General features: G+C 39.6%; 1 protein-coding gene and 1 long non-coding RNA gene across 7 annotated transcripts in view; one reads left to right on the top strand and one right to left on the bottom strand.

The window, feature by feature from the left end:
- The window catches only part of FAM184A (family with sequence similarity 184 member A), a 117,738-nt gene that overhangs the window by 50,480 nt on the left and 47,737 nt on the right, over positions 1–19,521 (bottom strand). For all 6 annotated transcript variants that reach the window (XM_082474492.1, XM_082474491.1, XM_082474489.1 and 3 more), the window contains exons 2-6: positions 11,574–12,428; positions 10,723–10,858; positions 9,113–9,294; positions 4,954–5,151; positions 1,197–1,319 (exon numbers count right to left, since the gene is read on the bottom strand). In XM_082474492.1, the coding sequence (XP_082330618.1) occupies positions 1,197–1,319; positions 4,954–5,151; positions 9,113–9,294; positions 10,723–10,858; positions 11,574–12,428 (1,494 nt within the window). The remainder of the gene's footprint in view (positions 1–1,196; positions 1,320–4,953; positions 5,152–9,112; positions 9,295–10,722; positions 10,859–11,573; positions 12,429–19,521) is intronic.
- LOC309667013 lies at positions 12,436–19,394 on the top strand. The gene is made up of 2 exons (XR_014267475.1): positions 12,436–18,645; positions 18,970–19,394. It is a non-coding gene; the product is annotated as an uncharacterized lncRNA (long non-coding RNA).

The raw sequence follows: 19,521 nt of genomic DNA, 5'->3' as shown, positions 1-19,521 counted from the left end.
TACAGAGGGATGAGTCAGGCAGATTCCTGGGAGCCACTCTAAAGTGGCACCAAAATATTACCAAGGTGCTAAAACATAATTGAGAATGTATCCAGAAGCAAAATCAATTACATATTAATTAGAACTCTTCTCAGTGAGATTACAATATGTAGGTTACAGGAATGCTGAAACCACTTGGAATTGAGAGTAGAACTCCAGGGCACCTGCATGAGAAACACAGATGGTCACTAAACCACCTTCTAATGACAGCAGGACACCATAACCACAAGGATCACAGACCGCGAGAGAGGTATGCAGTGGATGATCTTGGACAATCGAAAAGAGACTGAGCTAATACCAGTAACAACATTAATTCTCTATTATATCCAAATGTCGTGCTTGGTACCTTCTCTGGATAAATATTTAAAGATAATTAAAGAATACTGAGTGCAAATCATTAGCCTGCCCAGGGGCACTCATGTGTTTTGGTGTGGTTTCTGTGAGCAGAAGCAGAGTGATGAGAAAGCAGGACTTAAAGACTGTTGGGAAAGATGAGGCTAGTGAGGTAGGAACAGCTGACAAGATGAGACACATCAAGACAAGAACTTGTTTTAGGAAGACCAGTCTACGAGCCCCATGAAGGATGAGCTGGAAAGGAAGGAAAAGAGGACAGTAGGGGGGCTGTTCTAGGACGCAGATGAACCAGGACACAGGAGAGAAAGGGATGGAACAAGCAATATTATAGCTTTTCAACTGTCTTTACATTTCTTTTATTCACAACTTTCTGATTTATAACATTCTATTCTATTCTATTCTTAGTCTTTTCTTTTCCAAGCTAAACAATACTATTTTCATATAGAATTTAAAAATTATTTTAGATGTCACTATCTAAAGATTCAGGGTAGAGAATACGAAGTCAATGTTTTGCAAAAGGGTAGAAAAAACTCTTTCGTTTTCTTTCCTGTAATGGGCTATTCTCCTTTGTTTTGCTTTTCCCCACAAAAGCATCTTGGTCCAATATTTTTTGTAGTAAAATTTTACCTGGTGAGATATAATCACTGTCACTATGAAAAATTCAGCATTAAAGAAAGTTTTTGATTATTTTTACTCCAGATATGTTACCTTCATTGAGGCTCATCTACTTATACAATGTTCCCAAATAAGGTACTATCAATGAGATGTAACATAGGTGATTGATTGGCCTAAAGAATCCTTGCCTCTTGATTGGCTGAATTCAGCTTGTCTTCCAGTTCTTCCTTCAGGTTTTCTAGCTCTTGTTGAAGCTGATTTTTATCCTCTTCCAGGTTTAGCTTTTCCTTTTTATGTTGTGCCTCCAATTCCTTAGAAAAAGAAATTTTTTAGAAATTAACAAAATTGCAAATATTGTATACTTCGAAGACTCCAAGAAAAAGACTACTCTGTTTTATATTTTGATGCCTTGCTCTTCAAATTAGTCTTATACTTAATTATTAATATCAGAGTTAACAGTGAATCTAATTAATCCTAGGGGCTTAGAGTCTATCATTCTGAATCACTTATGATGCAGTGGTTAAGTCATTTTTTTAAATGGTAAGAATATCTGACTAGTCTAGATCAACCTGAAGTCAAAAAAAAGAAATGTGTGATATAAATGATAACTTGGTGAGATGAGAAAAAATTCTAACTATCTCTTGGGTTCATAATTCTTTTATATTTACATAAAAATACAAAATCTAGTAACACTTCTGGAACTCAGTGGTCTAGCACTGGAATGTAGTCAAGGATTAACCAGTAAGAAATTAAGGTATCTAAAGAGCAATATTACTAAAATTGATACTTACTGAAGAACATCTACTATTTGCCAGACATGCTACTTACTACTTGGGATACAAAGGCAATAAGACATGGTCCCTGCCCTTAATAGGCTCATTAAAGAATATGTGATTAAAATTAGATGTAATGGGGAGTACCAGAGTATATGAATAGGGAACTGATAAGTCCTGGCTTGGTGTGAAACGTTCACAGAGAAAGCAATTCCTAAGCATAGTTTGGAGTGTACCAGTAAGAAAAGGTGGTGAAGCAAGAGGGAGATATAACATTCTAGGCAGAAGAAAAAGCATGTGCAAAAACCATGGAGGTGGCAAAGAACCAGGTATGTTACAGGTGTTCAGTATTTCTACAGTGTAAGGTGAGAACAGTAACGCATAGGGTTCTATGTTGGGTGTCCCCAGGACAAACTCCAGGTTTGATGATTTGCTGGGATGTCTCACAGGACTCAGCGTTTAGTTGTACTCACAGCTATCTGTATTACAGCAAAAGGATACAAAGCACAGTCAGCAAAGAGAAAAGGCACATGGGGCAAAGTCTGCAGGAAACCCGCCTCAAGCGTCTAAGAGTCCTCTCACACAGAACTCTCCTGCAAGTTGGGGCAACACGTGTGAAATGTCCACTAGGAAAGCTCATGAGGGAACTAACACAACACTGTAAAGTAACTATACTCCAATGAAAATTAAAAAAAAAAAAAAAAAGAAAACTTTCATAGAATCAGATATTGGTAAATAACTAAATATGAGAAATATAACAAATACATTATTATAATTATTATTTTATAAACTTACCTTAACCCTAAATAATATCCTTACACTTAGGATGGATTTGTAAAATTGCCTTTGTGTCTATAAAAATGGTACAGAACTTTGTCAGTTCAGCCTAGGTGGTTAGGTATCTACTTTCATGATCATTAACTTCATTTCCCAAATAAACATACTCGGGGGCGGGGGGGGGGGGGGCGGAAAGCAAAGCTCATGAGGGACTTAGTGCCAGGTTTCTTACTGGGGGCTGGCCAGTTTAGCATGTTCCAAAATTCGAGACTCCAGGAAAGAAAGTACATGTTCAGGATAAACCATATTGTTTGCATAAACAGTTTAGGCACAGGGAGCCATTCTTATCAGGGAATGGTGGGAACCCTCCTGAAATTCAAGTTCTAGACACCAGCCACGGGCCAACCTTGCACCATGTTTTCTAAGGATGGCAGGTTCAGGCCTGCTGTGTTATCTCTTTTCTGCATGGATTCTCTGTATATTCACATCCTATTTGGTAGCTAAGTAATAAGGAATGGTGAACTCACTTTTAGATAAATGTTCTTTAAAAGATAATTTGACACAGGAGAAAGACTATCTGGAAGGAGGTTGGTTTTAGCTTAGGCTCAGACATGAACTAGCCGGGCAAGAAAGGAATGAAGCAGCAAGTGATAAGTTATTCTGAGAAAAGACAAGGGTAAAGATGAGGCTATCCTAAGAGGTTTTGACTATGTTTACATACAGGAAATTCATGTCATCTGCCTTATGGCAACCATGCTTTAATGAAAGTTTGTAAGAAATGCAAATGGATGAAAGTAGATTTTCAGGTAGCTCAGAAATTGAAATTTAATGGGTGAAGGGATGATTAGAAGAGTAGTAATGAGGTAAAAATTATATTGATGAAAGATGCCTTGATTCTAGCACTTAGAACTTAATACAGAGGAATAAAGAGAGGCAAAAGGCACCTGCAATTTAAATATTCCAGTAAGAGAGATGGAGGTTAAGGTGAAAATAGGATGTGGAAATGAAAAAGAATAACAAAAAGTAGCTATGGGAAAGATTACTGCAGCCACAGTTACTGCTAAATCCTTTACTATAAAACCTCGAACACTTCATACATACACCCAGAGTCGGTAAGCATGCACATGCTTAATTAATTAACTAATCAATTAAAGCTGTACTGACTGGTCCTGGAATAGTGAGCTGGCACAGAAAAAAGGACAACTACAACTTTGAGAAATAACATATCATTAAGTTTTGTCTTTAGTTATATAAACACATAACAGTATATTTAGGTAGAAATATTCTAAACGGAAGTTTTATTTTGAATTTTTAATTAACTTTAGGTGTTATTTTTTCCAACTGGTTGTCAGAAAAGGAAGAAATGTAGAGGCAGAAGATCTCAATTCACATGCTAACCTCTTCTATTTACTAGGTTTGTGGGTCTGAGTAAATCATTTAGGTTTATTAAACCTATTTCACCACCCACAGAATAAAAATGTCATTAATCTCCAAGACACAAATAATAAGGAATATATAAAAAAGCTTTCAGTAAACTGTAAAGTGCTGTTATATAAACACATAACCATCATTAATACATGCCTACATAATGTGGTGGCTAAATGCCTTAGGGTTGGATACCTGAGACCTGAATTCAAGGTCTGACTGATCCTTACTAGTTGCACGTGCTTGAGCAAGTGTTTAACCCCTCTGTGCCTCCACCTCCTCTTCAGTAAACTGGGTATAGCAATGAAACCAAAAGCAGTGTTATAAGGATTAAATGAAAAAATAAACGTAAAACATCATGGCAGTGTCTGCTACACACAGTAAGAAGTACTAACACTTATTTATCACTATATGCTCAGACATGTCTGGGTTTTTAACATTTTGCCTCACTTAACCCTCACAGGGATATTACAAGATGGATCTTATCTTCGTCTGTCAAATGAGGAGCCTCAGGCATAGCTTTTGGGACCCAAGAATAAGCAGCTAGAAAGCAAAGAGCTCAGTGTAAGGCCCCAATCTGTCAGATACTTGGCTTTTTCTACTATATAATTCCTGTCTGTCATGTATGACTATTAGCGAGCTGATTACTTATTTGAGGGCAAAACCAAAACAAAACAGATCATTTTTCCAGGGAAGGAAACTGGCTACAGGAGAATAAGGGCTTCAACTAGTGAGGCTTCCTGAGGAGGACACCAATGCTGCTGTCTCAAGATCAAGGGAGTGTTTCTATTACGGCTTAACACCAAGTAGAAGAGCCTCATGTCGATTTAACAAACTACACCCCCTATAACAACTTTTATGTATGTTACTCTTTGAACCGAGATTTACAGAGTGATTACAAGACAGCGGCTAGATCATTATAGAAAGCCCACCAATTTACAATGCAATGCTAAGCTGAATTTTTACTCACCATTTGCAGTTTTTTCTTATCCCTCATCGCATTACTGTGGACAGCCTCAATTGCCATATGGTGCTTCCAAGCTAATTCTTCCAAAGTCTTAGAATGGGCCTCATTTAATTGAGCCACCTCTCCTTCCAGTCTATTTTGCAGGTTGTTTAGCTCCATCTCATAATATTCTTGCTGAGTTTTCTTTGCTTCATTTACTTTCTAAAATTGAACAAAAATAAAGATCAATAATTGGCATCTGCTTTTTTCATTACTGCTATTAGTATTGAATACTCAGTAAACAGATAAACTTGGATGAACTGAGTGCTACAGGATTCAGATATGGTACATGAGAATACACCATTGGGTGTTCTCAGAAAATGACAGGGTGGCACAGGCAAAATGAGTAATTTTAAAGCAAATGATAAAATACACTATTATTAGGTTAGAACCGAGTGTGAGTCGGCACATCTGCAGGCTTAAGAGAAAAAGGCTTCCCATATGTCAAAGTTGTACACAAAATGGCTTACCAATTTACCCACTCAAATGATACTATTCAATACAATTTTATTGCGTGCCAATTATATGCCTTTTAAGCATGAACAGTCTAATGATGAAAAGAAGTCAAAAGAGTGTGGCAATATAATTTTTTAAGTTCTATGAAAGGAGCATGCATCGTATGTTGTGAGAGTATACAGGAAAGGAACCTAACCTGGATGGGGTGGGAAACAATGTGATGTGTGTGTGAGAGACAAAGAAAGAGAGAGAGAGAAAGAAAGAGACAGAGAGAGACTGACCGATCAGGGAAGGCTTTCCAGAAGAGAAAACATCTGAGCTGATGATGACACAATCTCTCACTTAATTCTCACAAGCCCATCAGGAAACAAGAGATGAGAAAATTTCAAACCTAGATCTGATGTCAAAAGCCTGCATTCATAACCATTTCCAGCATTTTGAAAGCTGAGAAGCAGTTTACCAGGCGGTGAAGCTAGGGAGATAGAAACCCATGCAGCTGAGCAGTGAGACGAGAACACAGGATTCAAGGCTGGGAGCAGAGAGGGATGAGGCTCAGAAGCAGGCAGGGTCAAATGATGACCAGGGAGGGGCCTGTTATGCTAAGGCCTCTGGATTCTATTCTGATGGGGATGAGAAATCACTGAAACTGACATTTAAAAAAAATTTTTTTTTTTTTAATTTTTAGATACTTATTTTTAATGTTTGTTGTTTAAGCCACCCAGGCTGTGGCATTTTGTTATAGCAGCCCCAGCAAACCAAGACAACTTGTCAAGGGGAGGAAGTAGAAAGGAAACAAAGAAAGGAAGACCTTTGGGAAGTATCTGAATTTAGGGAGCAGGAGGAGAAAGAGGAGCCAGTGAAGGAGACACGAGTCATTAGGGAAGGAGGAGAGCGTCAGAGAGACAAAGGGTGGCCAGGGGGTGACCAAGAGGTGTGAGTGCTGCTGAGAAACTGGGTACAGTTTTTGGGTGTGCTGGCTCTGTCCCCACTGATGCCTTAGGACCCAGTACAACGGAGCAGGAGAGGGGAAGCCAGGCCGAAAGGAGGAAATGGAGGTACTGGATGAAGGCTACTCTTTGAAGAACTTACGTGGTGTTATGAAAGAGGAAGATGAGAAAGTAAAACTTCAAGAAAATGAGGTTGAAAGATGCTTTAATTCTCTTTAGGGGCTGGGGCAGATCCCCTCCTTGATGCTCTGTAAGACTCTCGGAAGACAGACACACCTCCTCTGGATCATTAATTCCTCCCGGATGGGCAGAGCGATCCTGCTGTCTGGCCTCTACAGCACCTGCCTGCCTGGCTCAGTCTGCAGGTCCCTAGAACTACCTAGGTGGAAATAAAAGGTCCTCACGTCATAGGAGGCAGCACAATGCAGAGATGGAGAACATGGGTTTTGGAGTCTCACAGACCTGGGTTCAAGTTCCAGCTCTGCCACTTATTAGCCATGTGACTGGGGGTACCATGCGTGCATAACGTCAATAAGCCTCAGTTTCTCCATCTGTGAAATGGCAACGATACGGTAGAACCTATTTTACAGGGTTGCTGAAGATGAGATAATGTGCCCCCAAATGTTTAGCAATATACCCAGCCTACTGTAAATATTTTATAGTTGTTAGCAATTATTTTACATAATAAAGAGATTATAATTATTCCCAAGGCCCAGTGAGGGGGAAAAGCCCTAGGGAAGATTCTTGAATGTAAGGCACTGGACTTTCTTTCCTTTCAAAGCCAGAAGGTGTAGACAGAGGAAACAGAAACTCCCAGCTTCTTCTTTCTTGCCTGGGACAGACTGGGTGTCAGCTCTTCCCTTCAAGCCTCCCCTACAGGGATGGGGGTACTGGGGGCTCAGGGCTCAGAGCAATGTTCTGAGAACATTGGATCCCAATCCCTCTGCTAGCTCTCCCTGACTTGGGGTCACCAGAAACCAGAGCCCCTACTGGAATACTTGAATACAACATGTTTAAGGTTCTTTTACCACCATCACCCACAGGTCTTTTTGTTTCACAGCTCAGACATGAAGTCCCCCTCATCATAGATCATAGCTTTTACCTATAAAACTGTACCAGCCAGGGCTCAACCAGAGAAGCAGGAAGAAGAAAGAAGCGGAGGGGTGCTGAGGAAGAGAGAGGTCATCAGGAAGGGTGGGCAGGAACTCTTGGGCATGGGCTAAAGCTGCTGTCCACAGGCAGAATGTCTTCAGTGACTGACATTTAAAAAAAAAAAATCATCTTGGCAGTAGGCTAGTGAGCTGATAGAAGGCAGGGAGAGTGCAGAGCTGAGAGGACTTGGAAACTGATAAGGGGGTTAAGGAAACAGTAATCAAGAACGACTCCCAGGTTTCTGATTTACCGAACGAGACAGACTATAGTGCTACTGGTTGAAAAAAGGAGTAAATGAAATATAGTATTTTGAGGGGAGGAAGTTCTAAGCAGGTTGATTTGACACATCTGTGAGAAACAGATACCTAGTGGGAGTTAGATACACAGGACTCAAGTTCAGGGAAAAGATCTGGCCTAGACGAACGGCTTTGGGAGCTATCACTGACCAAGTGACAGCTGATGTTACTGGAATGGATGAGCTTGTGGAATGAGATGGGAATGCAAGAGGAACATCAAAGGTAAGGACACAGAAAAGACTAAAAAAGAGTGATATATGTGTATGTATAACAGATTCACTGTGCTGTACACCTGAAACTAACACAGCATTGTAAATCAACTATACCCCAATAAAAATTTTTTTTAAAAATTAAAATTAAAAAAATTAAATAAAAATTTAATTAAAAAATAAAAAAATTAAATAAAAATTAAAAAAAAAAAAGGTAAGGCCACGGAGAGAAGAGGGAAGCTCACAGACAAGACTGCAGGGCCTGGGAGACAGGAGGAAAGTGTGAGAGAACCAAAGACAGATGCTGTAAATCAGAGGAGTCAGTATCCCAGGAAGACAAGATCCCCCAAGTCCAGCAGCCAGGACGTCACTGGAGGCTGAGGACAATGCCGAGCCTGTGGGGTGGTGGCAGGAGAACCCAGCCCACACGAGGTAAGGAGTGAGTGGGAGGCGAACAAGGGCGAGGAGAACAGACACTTTTCAATACACTTGGCTGCTGAGAGAAGGAGGAAGAGTGTCCCAAACCCTCACCTGGTATTGTAGATATGTGAAAAACTGGAATAAATATTCAGCAATTACTCTACACATCCTATGTCTTATTTATTTCATTTAGAAATTAAGTATGTTGGTATATGAATTTTCAGGGCTTGATTTTGGTCATCCTTTTCAGTTTAACAGACATTTCCTAGGTGTATACACAATAATACGTTTCATCAACAGAAAAATAAATACGATTAACCGTAATGTACATCCCACTGAAATAAGAGTTCATTCAGCTTCTGGCTTGAAATAGGTTGAAGTGTCCTAAGTTTTTACGTTATAAATTGTTATCAGCAATATTTTGAACATATACACAATATGGGAGAGCCCAGCTTTATATCAATACCTTTTCTCCTCAAAATAAAAACAAAAAATTACTAAAGACATAGACTGTTACTATGAAATAGAAGTAAACACTCTAAATCAAATCTGAAAAAGAGGAAAACTGAACTTTTCTTTCTTGTCTTTCATGGCGGGTGGTGGGGGTGGGGGGGGGGATGTGGAACTCTCCATCATTCTTTACCTTCTCCAGTTCCAAAATCTGCTGCTTCTGCTCTGCATTCAGACTCTGGGTTTTGCTTTGCAAGAAAGCTCTTTCTTCTTCAAGCTGAGATAACCTCTCATTGGCCCTTGATTTTTCTGATTCTAGATCTTTAATTGTAACCTCCTGGGTCATTTGAGTTGCTTGAAGCATTCCAATATGACCTACCCCCCCAAAAGAAAGCCCCAATTTAAAATCTGTTGCATTGTCGTATAAAGCAGTTTATAGTTAATGACACAAGGTACTTAATATGGAAGTAAAATAAATGGCCTGCATGTACAAATAGCTCTTTGGTTTCCTCACTGTATACGACAGAAATGTTTACCACGGGAATACTTATTATCCAAGTAGAACTACTTAGATGAGAAAGCAGTCCATTTTCACACCACTGACGCTGCTCGCTGCACCTAGGACCAGTCCAATCATTTCTGAAGATTTCAAGCTCTACAAGTTGAGGTAGAAACAACTCCTCAGGGTACATATAAAAGTCCTGGGAGTAAAACAAAGTAAGAGAAGATGCACTGAGTAGCACAATGGCACTAAAATGAGTAATTTATTCTTTTCTAATCTCTTTTTTTTTCAAATTCTAACATAAAGAGGAAGAAATCTGTATGCAGCAAGGAAAGATGGCGGGCAGCAGTTTGGTTGAAACTAAATTTGCTGTAGACAACAGACCTGATAAAGAACTGAGGCAGAGCAAGAACAGATAAGGACAGCAAGGCTATGAAAACCTAAAACGACAACAGCAAAAAAACAAAAGTATGGGGGGTGGTATGAGCAGAGACAGAGAGATGGGAAGTGAATATGAGAAAATATGCTCAGAAGGCATGTGCGTTAGGACAGCGGTTCTCAAAGCGCCCCGGACCAGCAGCGCCTGGGATCACCGGTCACAAGCGAGGCTCGCCCCAGACCTACTGCGTCAGAAACTCTGGGGATGGGGCCTAGCGTCTGCGGCTGCACGAGCCGTCCAGGTGATTTTCATACACACTGAAGTCGAAAAGCTTCTGCTTCAGGGGGAGGGTAATCTGGGATTCACCAACGAGCCAGTCAATCAGATGACATCCTCAAAGAATTCGTTCAAAGGCCTCCCCTGGCTCACCAAACACCCCAGCGAAATGTCACTTCAGATTGATACAGGTCACCCCCTCCTCTAGCGAGGGCTTCGAAATGGGCCCGTCAGCCACGTCAGGATGGGCAACCCAGCTTTAGTATGTAAAATGATCCTTATTAATAAGCCAAATGAAATGAGGCTGCTGTAATTCAAAGATAGTTCCACTAATTTAAGTATTTTAAAATATTTATGTTTTAAAAGGACATGTTTTTAAAGGACAAAGCCTCTTAGAGTGTTTTTCTTTTAGTGACTGACTTATTGGTGCTAAAACCTATAATTCTTAACGTTTTTATAGAAATATATTCCTAAAAATAAGTTATCATTTGCTTATCTTATGATTAACAAGATAACAGAACCCTTTAACATGGTTAGAATCTAAATAATTTTAAAATATGAGAAGAAAAGGCTAATTCCGTCTCGAATTAACATTTAAGTGTTGGTTTTAGCTGAGGAATACACCAAGAACTGTGGTCAGACATACTAGCTTTGAGGACAAGATCTGAAGCTTGCTGCTGTAAACGTTCTCTGGCTGCTGCTAGCTCACTTTCCACTTCCTTGTGCCTGCTTAATAAGGCCATTTCTCCCTCCTTGGCATCATCAAGCTGTTTTTGAAGAACCTAAGAAAAATCAAATAGCCATTATTAATATGCAAGAATGATGCTAAGCTAAAAAATTCATTTAAACTACCAGCAGCAACTTTCTCTTATTCAAAAGTCAGACTTAACAATACCTAGTTTTGAATCTGTATCAGTGACACATAACTTGTTATCTTCATAAGTCAAATGACCCAATCATGAAAGGCTATTTGACCCTTTCTAATATATTTAAATGCTGCACAGATATTAAAAACACACCTATGAAATTTTCTATGCCAAGAAACAAAGAAACTTGCCAGACAGACTTTTTGGCTTTTTTTTAAGACTTGTGCCATACCCCTATTTATAAAGCAATCTTAATTTTTTGTTCAGTGTCTGGATATCAACTGATGTGCAGACCCCATCATTAATGGAGAGAAAGGAAAAAAACATAATTAAAGACCAATATTTTAAACTTCCCAAATCACTGGGAAAATATTAACATGTTATTAAAAAATCCTTTCATAAACAATCAACAAGGTTTTAAGCTTATCTTTTTGGGCCTTTCATATCTGAAATTGTTGTAGAAAATAACAGCTACAGGTAATAAAGATTACCTTTTCACTGATTTTCTCACAAAAGAAAAGTAGAAAAAAAGCAAAATGGAAAAAAAAAAGTTGAAGTGGTCTAATCGAAAAGAAAAAGAGAAAAGTGGGAAAAAAAAAACCATGTGTTGAATGTAATATTCTTTACTCACCTGAACACTGTTCTCTGCTGTAACAAGTGCTACCTGAAGCTTCTGGCATTTGTCATGGAGACTTCCAGCTTCATCCTGTACCATCTGTAACTCTGTCTTTAATTTTCCTATGGTTTTTCGTAAAATTGCTTCTTGCCCCTGAAATTCTTTTCTAAGATCTGCTTCCTTTTCTTTGCTAGCCTGGAGGCTTTCTGCTGTAAAAAGCTGTGACCTTTTCAAAGTATCTAGCTCATGTTCATAAAAGGACTGAGCTTTACGCAACTTGCCTTCATAATCCTCAATTAGCTTTTTCCGCTCAAGCCTTAGCTCTTCCAGTGTCTTGTTTAAGGCCTCCACCTCCATTCTGTGCAGCTCCTCCGCTTTCTCCTGTCCTTTACTAACTGAGGCACTGTGATCCTGCTGTGACTTCAGCAGCTCTTGGATCTCCCGTCTGTGAGCAGTTCGCAAATCTTCCAATGCCAACCGTTTGTCTTTTTCAAACTGTACTTGGACTTGTCCAAAACTCCGTAATCTTTCCTCAAATTTCCTTCTAATCTCTTCAACCTCTCTAGACATGGTTACTATGCGTTGGACATGCTGGGCTTCTGCACAAAGTTGCATGTCCTCAACTCTGTGCTTATAAGCCTCAAATTCTGTCAAAGCCTGCTGCTTCATTTTTATGTGATCTTCTAATGATGCTTCTAAAACTTGAATCTTTCTCTTAAGGTCTAACTCCTCTGATACTCTGCTTTTATACTGCAATATTTTTTCTCTTGTTTCTGCAAGAATTTGTTGGACTTCTTCTTCATGAGCATCTTTGAGGGCTTGAATTGCAGATTCGTGCTCATCATTTTTAGTGTTCAAAGCATATATTACCTGCATGGTTTTAAAGAAAAAGGGAGAAGAATTCAGTAAACCATATTATTTTCTAATTGAAGTTAATTCTTTCATTTGGATTGACATTATTTTCTATGCAGATAATATTGGCTATGGTAAATATTAAATACTAAAACTTCATGCATTGTTTTTGTACTCACAGATTTATTTAGCAAATTTACGTAGCCCAGTCTTAAAATCTGCACTTGAAGACTTTTTGATTAGGATTTTAAAGCATTCAAAATTAAGAATGTTTTCCTAGAAATAAACAGTGAGGAGGAAAGAGACAAAGGAGGCTACCTGGTCTATGAGAATGGAGTTTTCCTACGGCCCAGTCTAGCTTCCTGGGGACTGTGGTGGGATCAGGAGAAAAGCCTCATGGTAAGTCTCTGCCCTACACTGGAGGCCTAGAGATGAAGGAGGCTTTGCATGAGTGGAAGTTCTAGGCCCTACGTCTTCCCAAAGGCCTCTTTCAACTGCCTAAAGTCTGGTGTATTTTAAATTTAGAAATTTCCTTTTCTAATTCCATTATGGTCTGTTTTTAAAGTTGATCCTTTTCACTCCCAAGTGGTCTCCTTACAAAATCCAGTTAGTACTTTTGTGCTCACCTATCAAATGTTGTAGTTTTACTCATTGCCTAATTTTCCCTCTGCCTCCAAGCAAGCCAGATTCCTAGAGCCAGAGTGTTCTGAGTACAGGTCTTTATTTTCATTTTCGTCCTTGGGTTTTAATGATTCCATTGAGATTTCCCCACCTTAATTCCAATGACAACATACTCCTTTTATAGTAACACTCCCACTCCCGTATGTTCCTTGATGTCCTCCACATAGCCGTGCGGTCCAACAGTAATATTCACAACTGTTACTTAAGGCTTAGAGATGTGCCTACTTTCTTCTGAAGTAAAAAAAAGTAAATACTATACACTCCAGCAAAAATCCAGAGGCTAAAAATCAGTGTCCTGGAACTTCGCTTATTTTAATATCATCTTACTTTGGCTTCAGAAATGAAGTCCAGCACCAAATACTACCTATCTATCATCTATCTATCTATCTATCTATCTACCTATTTATGGTTGCGTTGGGTCTTCATTGCTGCGCGCGGGCTTTCTCTAGTTGTGGAGGGCGGGGGCTTCTCTTGTTGCGGAGCACGGGCTCAGTAGTTGTGGCTCGCGGGCTCTAGAGCACAGGCTCAGTAGTTGTGGTGCACGGGCTTAGCTGCTCCGCAGCATGTGGGATCTTCCCAGACCAGGGCTCGAACCCGCGTCCCCTGCATTGGCAGGCGGATTCCCAACCACCGCGCCACCAGGGAAGTCCCAGCACCAAATACTTTTGCAATTAAGATGCAGAAGTGTTGCCCTTTTTGTAGAGAACTTCTTTATGCAGACTGAGGCAACTGAGACAAACTACCTGGCTCTCCACAGATCCTGGTAACTCCAAATCCTGCTGCTAAATCTAGGCTGTCGCCTGCCAAGCCTGCAGCTACACTGGCAGAAGGCAGAATACACACTGGAGCTACCCCACTGCAGGGGCTTCACTCCCTCCATACAGGGCTTTGTCTTCCACACCCAGTCCCCTGTCCATACACTCGGCTAGGTCTGCTGTATCTATTTTCTTCAGCATGACTGAGATGTGGTCATACCAAAAGAAAAAAGGTTGAGAGATGGCAAGATTCCACCTGTCTTGCCACAACTACCCTTCTCCTACAAGGGCCACAGGAAAACATGTGCACAGAGGAAAATAAATACTTATTCACGGTGTCTCTCTCTTTTTTAATAAACCTAATTCCAAATTCCACGTTATGTCCCTAAATGGGCTAACACGCATCCCCATGGAGGACTCCTTTTATTTACACATTTAATCTTAAAGGTAGCCTATAAACCAAGAAAATTGGGTGGCTTCCTATTCCTTTCCCTCAGGGTCATACCTGTCTACCACACTGATGCCAGAAAAGACTGGAAGGGGCACTATGGAAAAAGACACCAACCAGCTGGAGAGAAGTCCATTTGCCAGAGTGCCTGGAACAGAGCTGGTCTAGCCCACAGGTTGCAGACCTTCCCAGAGCATGTCTGCATGCATTCCCTCTTCATCTTACTAAGCACGTGGAAGGAAAAGAGATAATCCAAAGAGATGGGATCTCCAAAGAAAATAAGTCACACTGTTAGCACTTTGCTCCAGGAAATGATCATGAAAAGGACCAGTCCATGGTGGGATTCTATATAACTGGTGATGAAAAGGGAGAGGGAAGCAACATGTGAGCCACCCCTTGTCAACTATTTATTGAAATACTCTTCTTTTTTCTAATTTAATTTCCCTCAGTCTTCAAGAGTCAGCTCAAGTTCTGCCTCTTTTAATAAGCTTTCCAAAGCTACCCACATCCATGGGATTCTATCTTTTCTTTATATCCAACATCACCATTTCCTTACCACCACTCATTCCTGATGTTAGATTGGTTTAATTTGGGGTGTCCTGACAACAAGGCTGGAAAGCTGTGTGATGATGTTAGCCTAGAAAAGTAGCTGAAGGTACAGAAGCTCAGGAGCACACAAAAATGTGAATAAAAAGGTGAAATTAAAGGGGATCGAGGTTATGAATTAAAGCATTAAATTAAAACAGAATTTAAGAAAAGTAAACATCTGATAAATAATAGGGAAATATTATGGTGAGAAGTTAAAACAGAATTTAAGAAAAGTAAACAAAACATCTGATAAATAATAGGGAAATATTATGGTGAGAAGTACTATTTCATTTTATATTCTAATCCAGGGATCAGCAAACTAGAGCCTACAGGCCAAATATGGCTGCTGCTTGTCTTTGTAAATAAAGTTTTATTGGAGCACAGCTAGGTCCATTCCTTTATGTATTGCCTACGGATGCTTTCCCACTACAACAGCAGAGCTGAGTTGTGGAAAAGACCTTATTACCAACTCCTGCCCTAATCTATACATAGCTATCTTACCAGCCAAAACTGGCAGCCAAAAATAAAAAAGTGTGATTTTGCACTAGCTTTGTTAACTCTCTACTAAACAGTCTAGGCTTTGTACCACTACAACTCATACACTGAGAACACCAATTATGTGATTCTGAAAGTATATTACATAAAATAAATACAGTATCATACTGACCATAATTTGTATCTTCCAGGACAGCAATGTTAAAATAAATTTCTAAAACCTTAAAAAGGAACAATAAAAAGATGGCAAGTACAATAACAAATTAGCAGTGCTCTTAGAAATGACCATTTAAAATATACCACTATTTAATTATACTATTTTTAAATGACAATGCTATATATGAATTTTCAAGTACCTTAACTATACATAGTATCTTCTAGCTATTCACTTTTCTACATAACTACAAAGGCAACCATTTATTAGTATCTTTCTGATTAATTATTATTTCTCAGTCAAAGGTAATATAGATGGTTCTATGTTCTTTGAACACATAGACGATATATGACTTGAAGTAACAGAATGGACCCAAACTGAATTTTTGACCCTAGGTAAAATAATTTCTCCAAGCTTCAAGTTTCTCAATATTAAATGGAGATCGTATTTATTCTACCCTAGTGACATTGTTGTTATAAGATCAACTTATCACTGACATTTTAAAATGATGTTATATAAAGATTTTTTTAAATATAAAGCACTATAAGATACTAAGCCTTCCTTGTTAGTTGTATCATTTATTTATGGAGAGAACGAGACTAATTTTAAAAGAAACTTCAGTAAGTAATCATAATCATCCATAAAATTGGCTATGATTTTCCACATAGGAAAAGGAAATTCTCTAACGTCTCTTTTCATAAACTATTTTAAAAGCCATTAAGAGCCATTCGCAATTTTTCTGGAACTATGAACATTCATGGAATGGGACAGTACAATCATTTCAGCAATTTCATGCAATTTCACAGTTCCATTTTATGCCCATGATGCATAATTTAACTATATAACCCATGATGAGTAAGCAATTGTGAGTAATTTTTATTTTTTCTATGAAGATTTTCAGATACTCTTACCCACAGATAAAATGAGAACAATTCTAGATCCTAATTTTAAAAATGCTACTTAGGTAAAAAGTGTCTGAAATAGTTCTGAAATAGTCACTGTTGCCTGCTGTGAACTGAACTGTGTCTCCCCCAACCCCACAAAATTCATATGTTGAAGCCCTAACCCCCAACATGATGTTATATGGAGATAACAGGAGGTAATTAAGTTTAGACAGGTCATGAGAATGGGGGTCCCATGATAGGACTTAGTGCCTTTATAAGAAGAGACACCGGAGCTCTTGCTTCCTCTCTCTCCGCCATGTGAGGACACAGCAAGAAGTTCTACAGTATTGGTCAACGGAGCAAATACATTGGCAATATAAATGTTCCCACTAAAAGCTAACTCATTAGTAATAAAGCATGTTCATTGAAAAGTATGTTATATTAGCTTAAAATATTTTAAGTGGACCTCAATTGTTGCATATTATACCAACAGGTTTAACCCTGCTAAGGTAAGGGAATTATTGAATAAATGATGGTACATTCCCACAGTGTAAAACCATGAAACCATTAAAAAGCACATCTCATTTAGGAGGATATTTCAAAGAAAAAGCTTGTAGTATAAGGCAAATACACATGCTACTATATACAATAAGATCCAATCGCATACAGAGAAAACAATGAGTGCAGATGCATATTTAAAGGTGTATTAAGAAATTAACCAAATTTTAACTGAGGATATTCAGTATTTCTAAGCCTTCTGTAATGAATGCATGTTACTACTATAATCAGAAAACAATAAACCATTTTAAAAGATTAACATTAACAGTGCTAAAAGAATGAATCAATACTCTAAATGCCTTAGCTGTAGAAAAACATGACAATGAAAATGAAAACAGAAAGTTAAAGGAACATTAATTCCAACAGATACCCTTCAAATTTCCTTAAAAATCACTGACTGAAATAAAACTGATTTATACAAATCATCCTTAAACTTTTTCAAGAATACTGAACTTTAATCATTTCACTTATAAAAAAGAACATGCATTTTGGAAATGTAAAAAAAATCTAATTACCTAGATAAAGTTTGATAGCTTACTAGCAAATCTTTAACGGTCAATTCCTACTTCATTCATTCTTCCCTTCAACAAAAATTTACTGCACACCTGCTACGTGCCAAGACCTATAATCGGCACAATGGTGAACTGGATGCGTATGTGTGGTGTCTATTCTCTTGCAGCTTAGAGGAGACTAACCTTAAAGAAATATTTACTCAATTTGTCAAAGTGAAATATTGATAAGTCTTACAAAGGAGGAGAAATACAAAATGAATCTTTGCTGGGGTGGGAGTGAGGGTGGTAATGTATGAGTTTTCCCTTATTCTGAGTAAAATGCTTACTTTATCTTAACCAGAATCTCTTTTTAAAAAAAATTTTACTGATGTATAGTTGATTTACAATGTTGTGTTAATTTCTGCTGTATAGCAAAGTGATTCAGTTATACATATATATATATATATATATATTCTTTTTCATATTCTTTTCCATTATGGTTTATCACAGGATATTTTAACCAGAATCTCTTTTAGTCAAAATGTTAAGGGGAAAGCTATAGAGATGGAATTACAGGCTGAAGGAACAGTATGAGCAAAAGACACATCGATGGGTAAGCACAGGACTCTGTGAAGGGAAAGATGGGCTCTGCAGCTAGAAGAGTGGACATGGTCCACACTGCAGAGATACTCATAGCTGCTGAGCTGGACAAGATCAAGAGGGAGAGACTACTGAGGAAGAATGAAGAAGACCGAGGACGAGGCCTTGGGCGGGGTTCAGCGGGAGGAGGATGAGGGCCCACAGACAGAGGCAACGTGCTGAGAGGGATGAGCAAGAGTGGAAGCAGGGCGCCACAGTCCAAGGTGCGAGGGACGGGCAGGGCGTCTTGTCAAAAGCTGCACAAAAATCCAGAAAAATGAACACCTGAAGCCCCTGCATTCAGAATCTCAGAAACAATCTTTGAGAGAGCACATTCAGTAGAGTGGTGAGGGCAGAGCGAGTGGACACATGGATACTGAGTAAATGGAGGCACTTAGCTAGCAGAGAAAAAAACTCCAAGAAATAGTTGGTCAAAGGAAGGAAATAACTAGGGACAACTAGGATGATGGCTTAGGGGGCAGCAGCGTCCAGTCCAGGGAGAGTTTTTTGTTTGGTTTTTTTTTTAAAGAGGAATTGAAAATGTATCCTAGGGAAGGGCTAATTGTTGGTTTTTTTTTTGTTTTTTTATTATTATTATTATTATTTTTATTTTTGGCTGTGTTGGGTCTTCGTTTCTGTGTGAGGGCTTTCTCCAGTTGCGGCGAGCGGGGCCCACTCTTCATCGCGGTGCGCGGGCCTCACTATCGCGGCCTCTCTTGTTGCGAAGCACAGGCTCCAGACGCGCAGGCTCAGTAATTGTGGCTCACGGGCCCAGTTGCTCCGCGGCATGTGCGATCTTCCCAGACCAGGGCTCGAACCCGTGTCCCCTGCATTGGCAGGCAGATTCTCAACCACTGAGCCACCAGGGAAGCCCTGGAAGGGCTAATTGTTGCACCAAGGTCATGGAGAAAGTTTGAGGCTAGGATTGCCTGACACAGGCGGAGAGACTGGCACTGACTGACAGTAGGGAAAAACTCCTCCCAAGAGAGCAAGGTTAAAGAGCAGGATTTGAGGGCTTCCCTGGTGGCGCAGCGGTTGAGAATCTGCCTGCCAATGCAGGGGACACAGGTTCGAGCCCTGGTCTGGGAAGATCCCACATGCCGCAGAGCAGCTGGGCCTGTGAGCCACAATTACTGAGCCTGCGCGTCTGGAGCCTGTGCTCCGCAACAAGAGAGGCCGCGATAGTGAGAGGCCCGCGCACTGCGATGAAGAGTGGCCCCCACTTACCACAGCTAGAGAAAGCCCTCGCACAGAAATGAAGACCCAACACAGCAATCAATCAATCAATCAATCAATCAATCAATCAATATTAAAAAAAGACCGGGATTTGAGGTGGAGAGGGAAAATGGGCAACTCCTGTCTGATTGCTGCATGCTCCTCCGTAACAGGGGGATGAGATCACGTTCTTAGAGCGCAGA

This window comes from Balaenoptera physalus, assembly GCF_965194825.1.
Source record: "Balaenoptera physalus genome assembly, chromosome: 9".
Lineage (NCBI taxonomy): Eukaryota > Metazoa > Chordata > Mammalia > Artiodactyla > Balaenopteridae > Balaenoptera > Balaenoptera physalus.
Note: the sequence above shows the minus strand (reverse complement) of the source record. Positions and strands in the feature narration are given on the sequence as shown.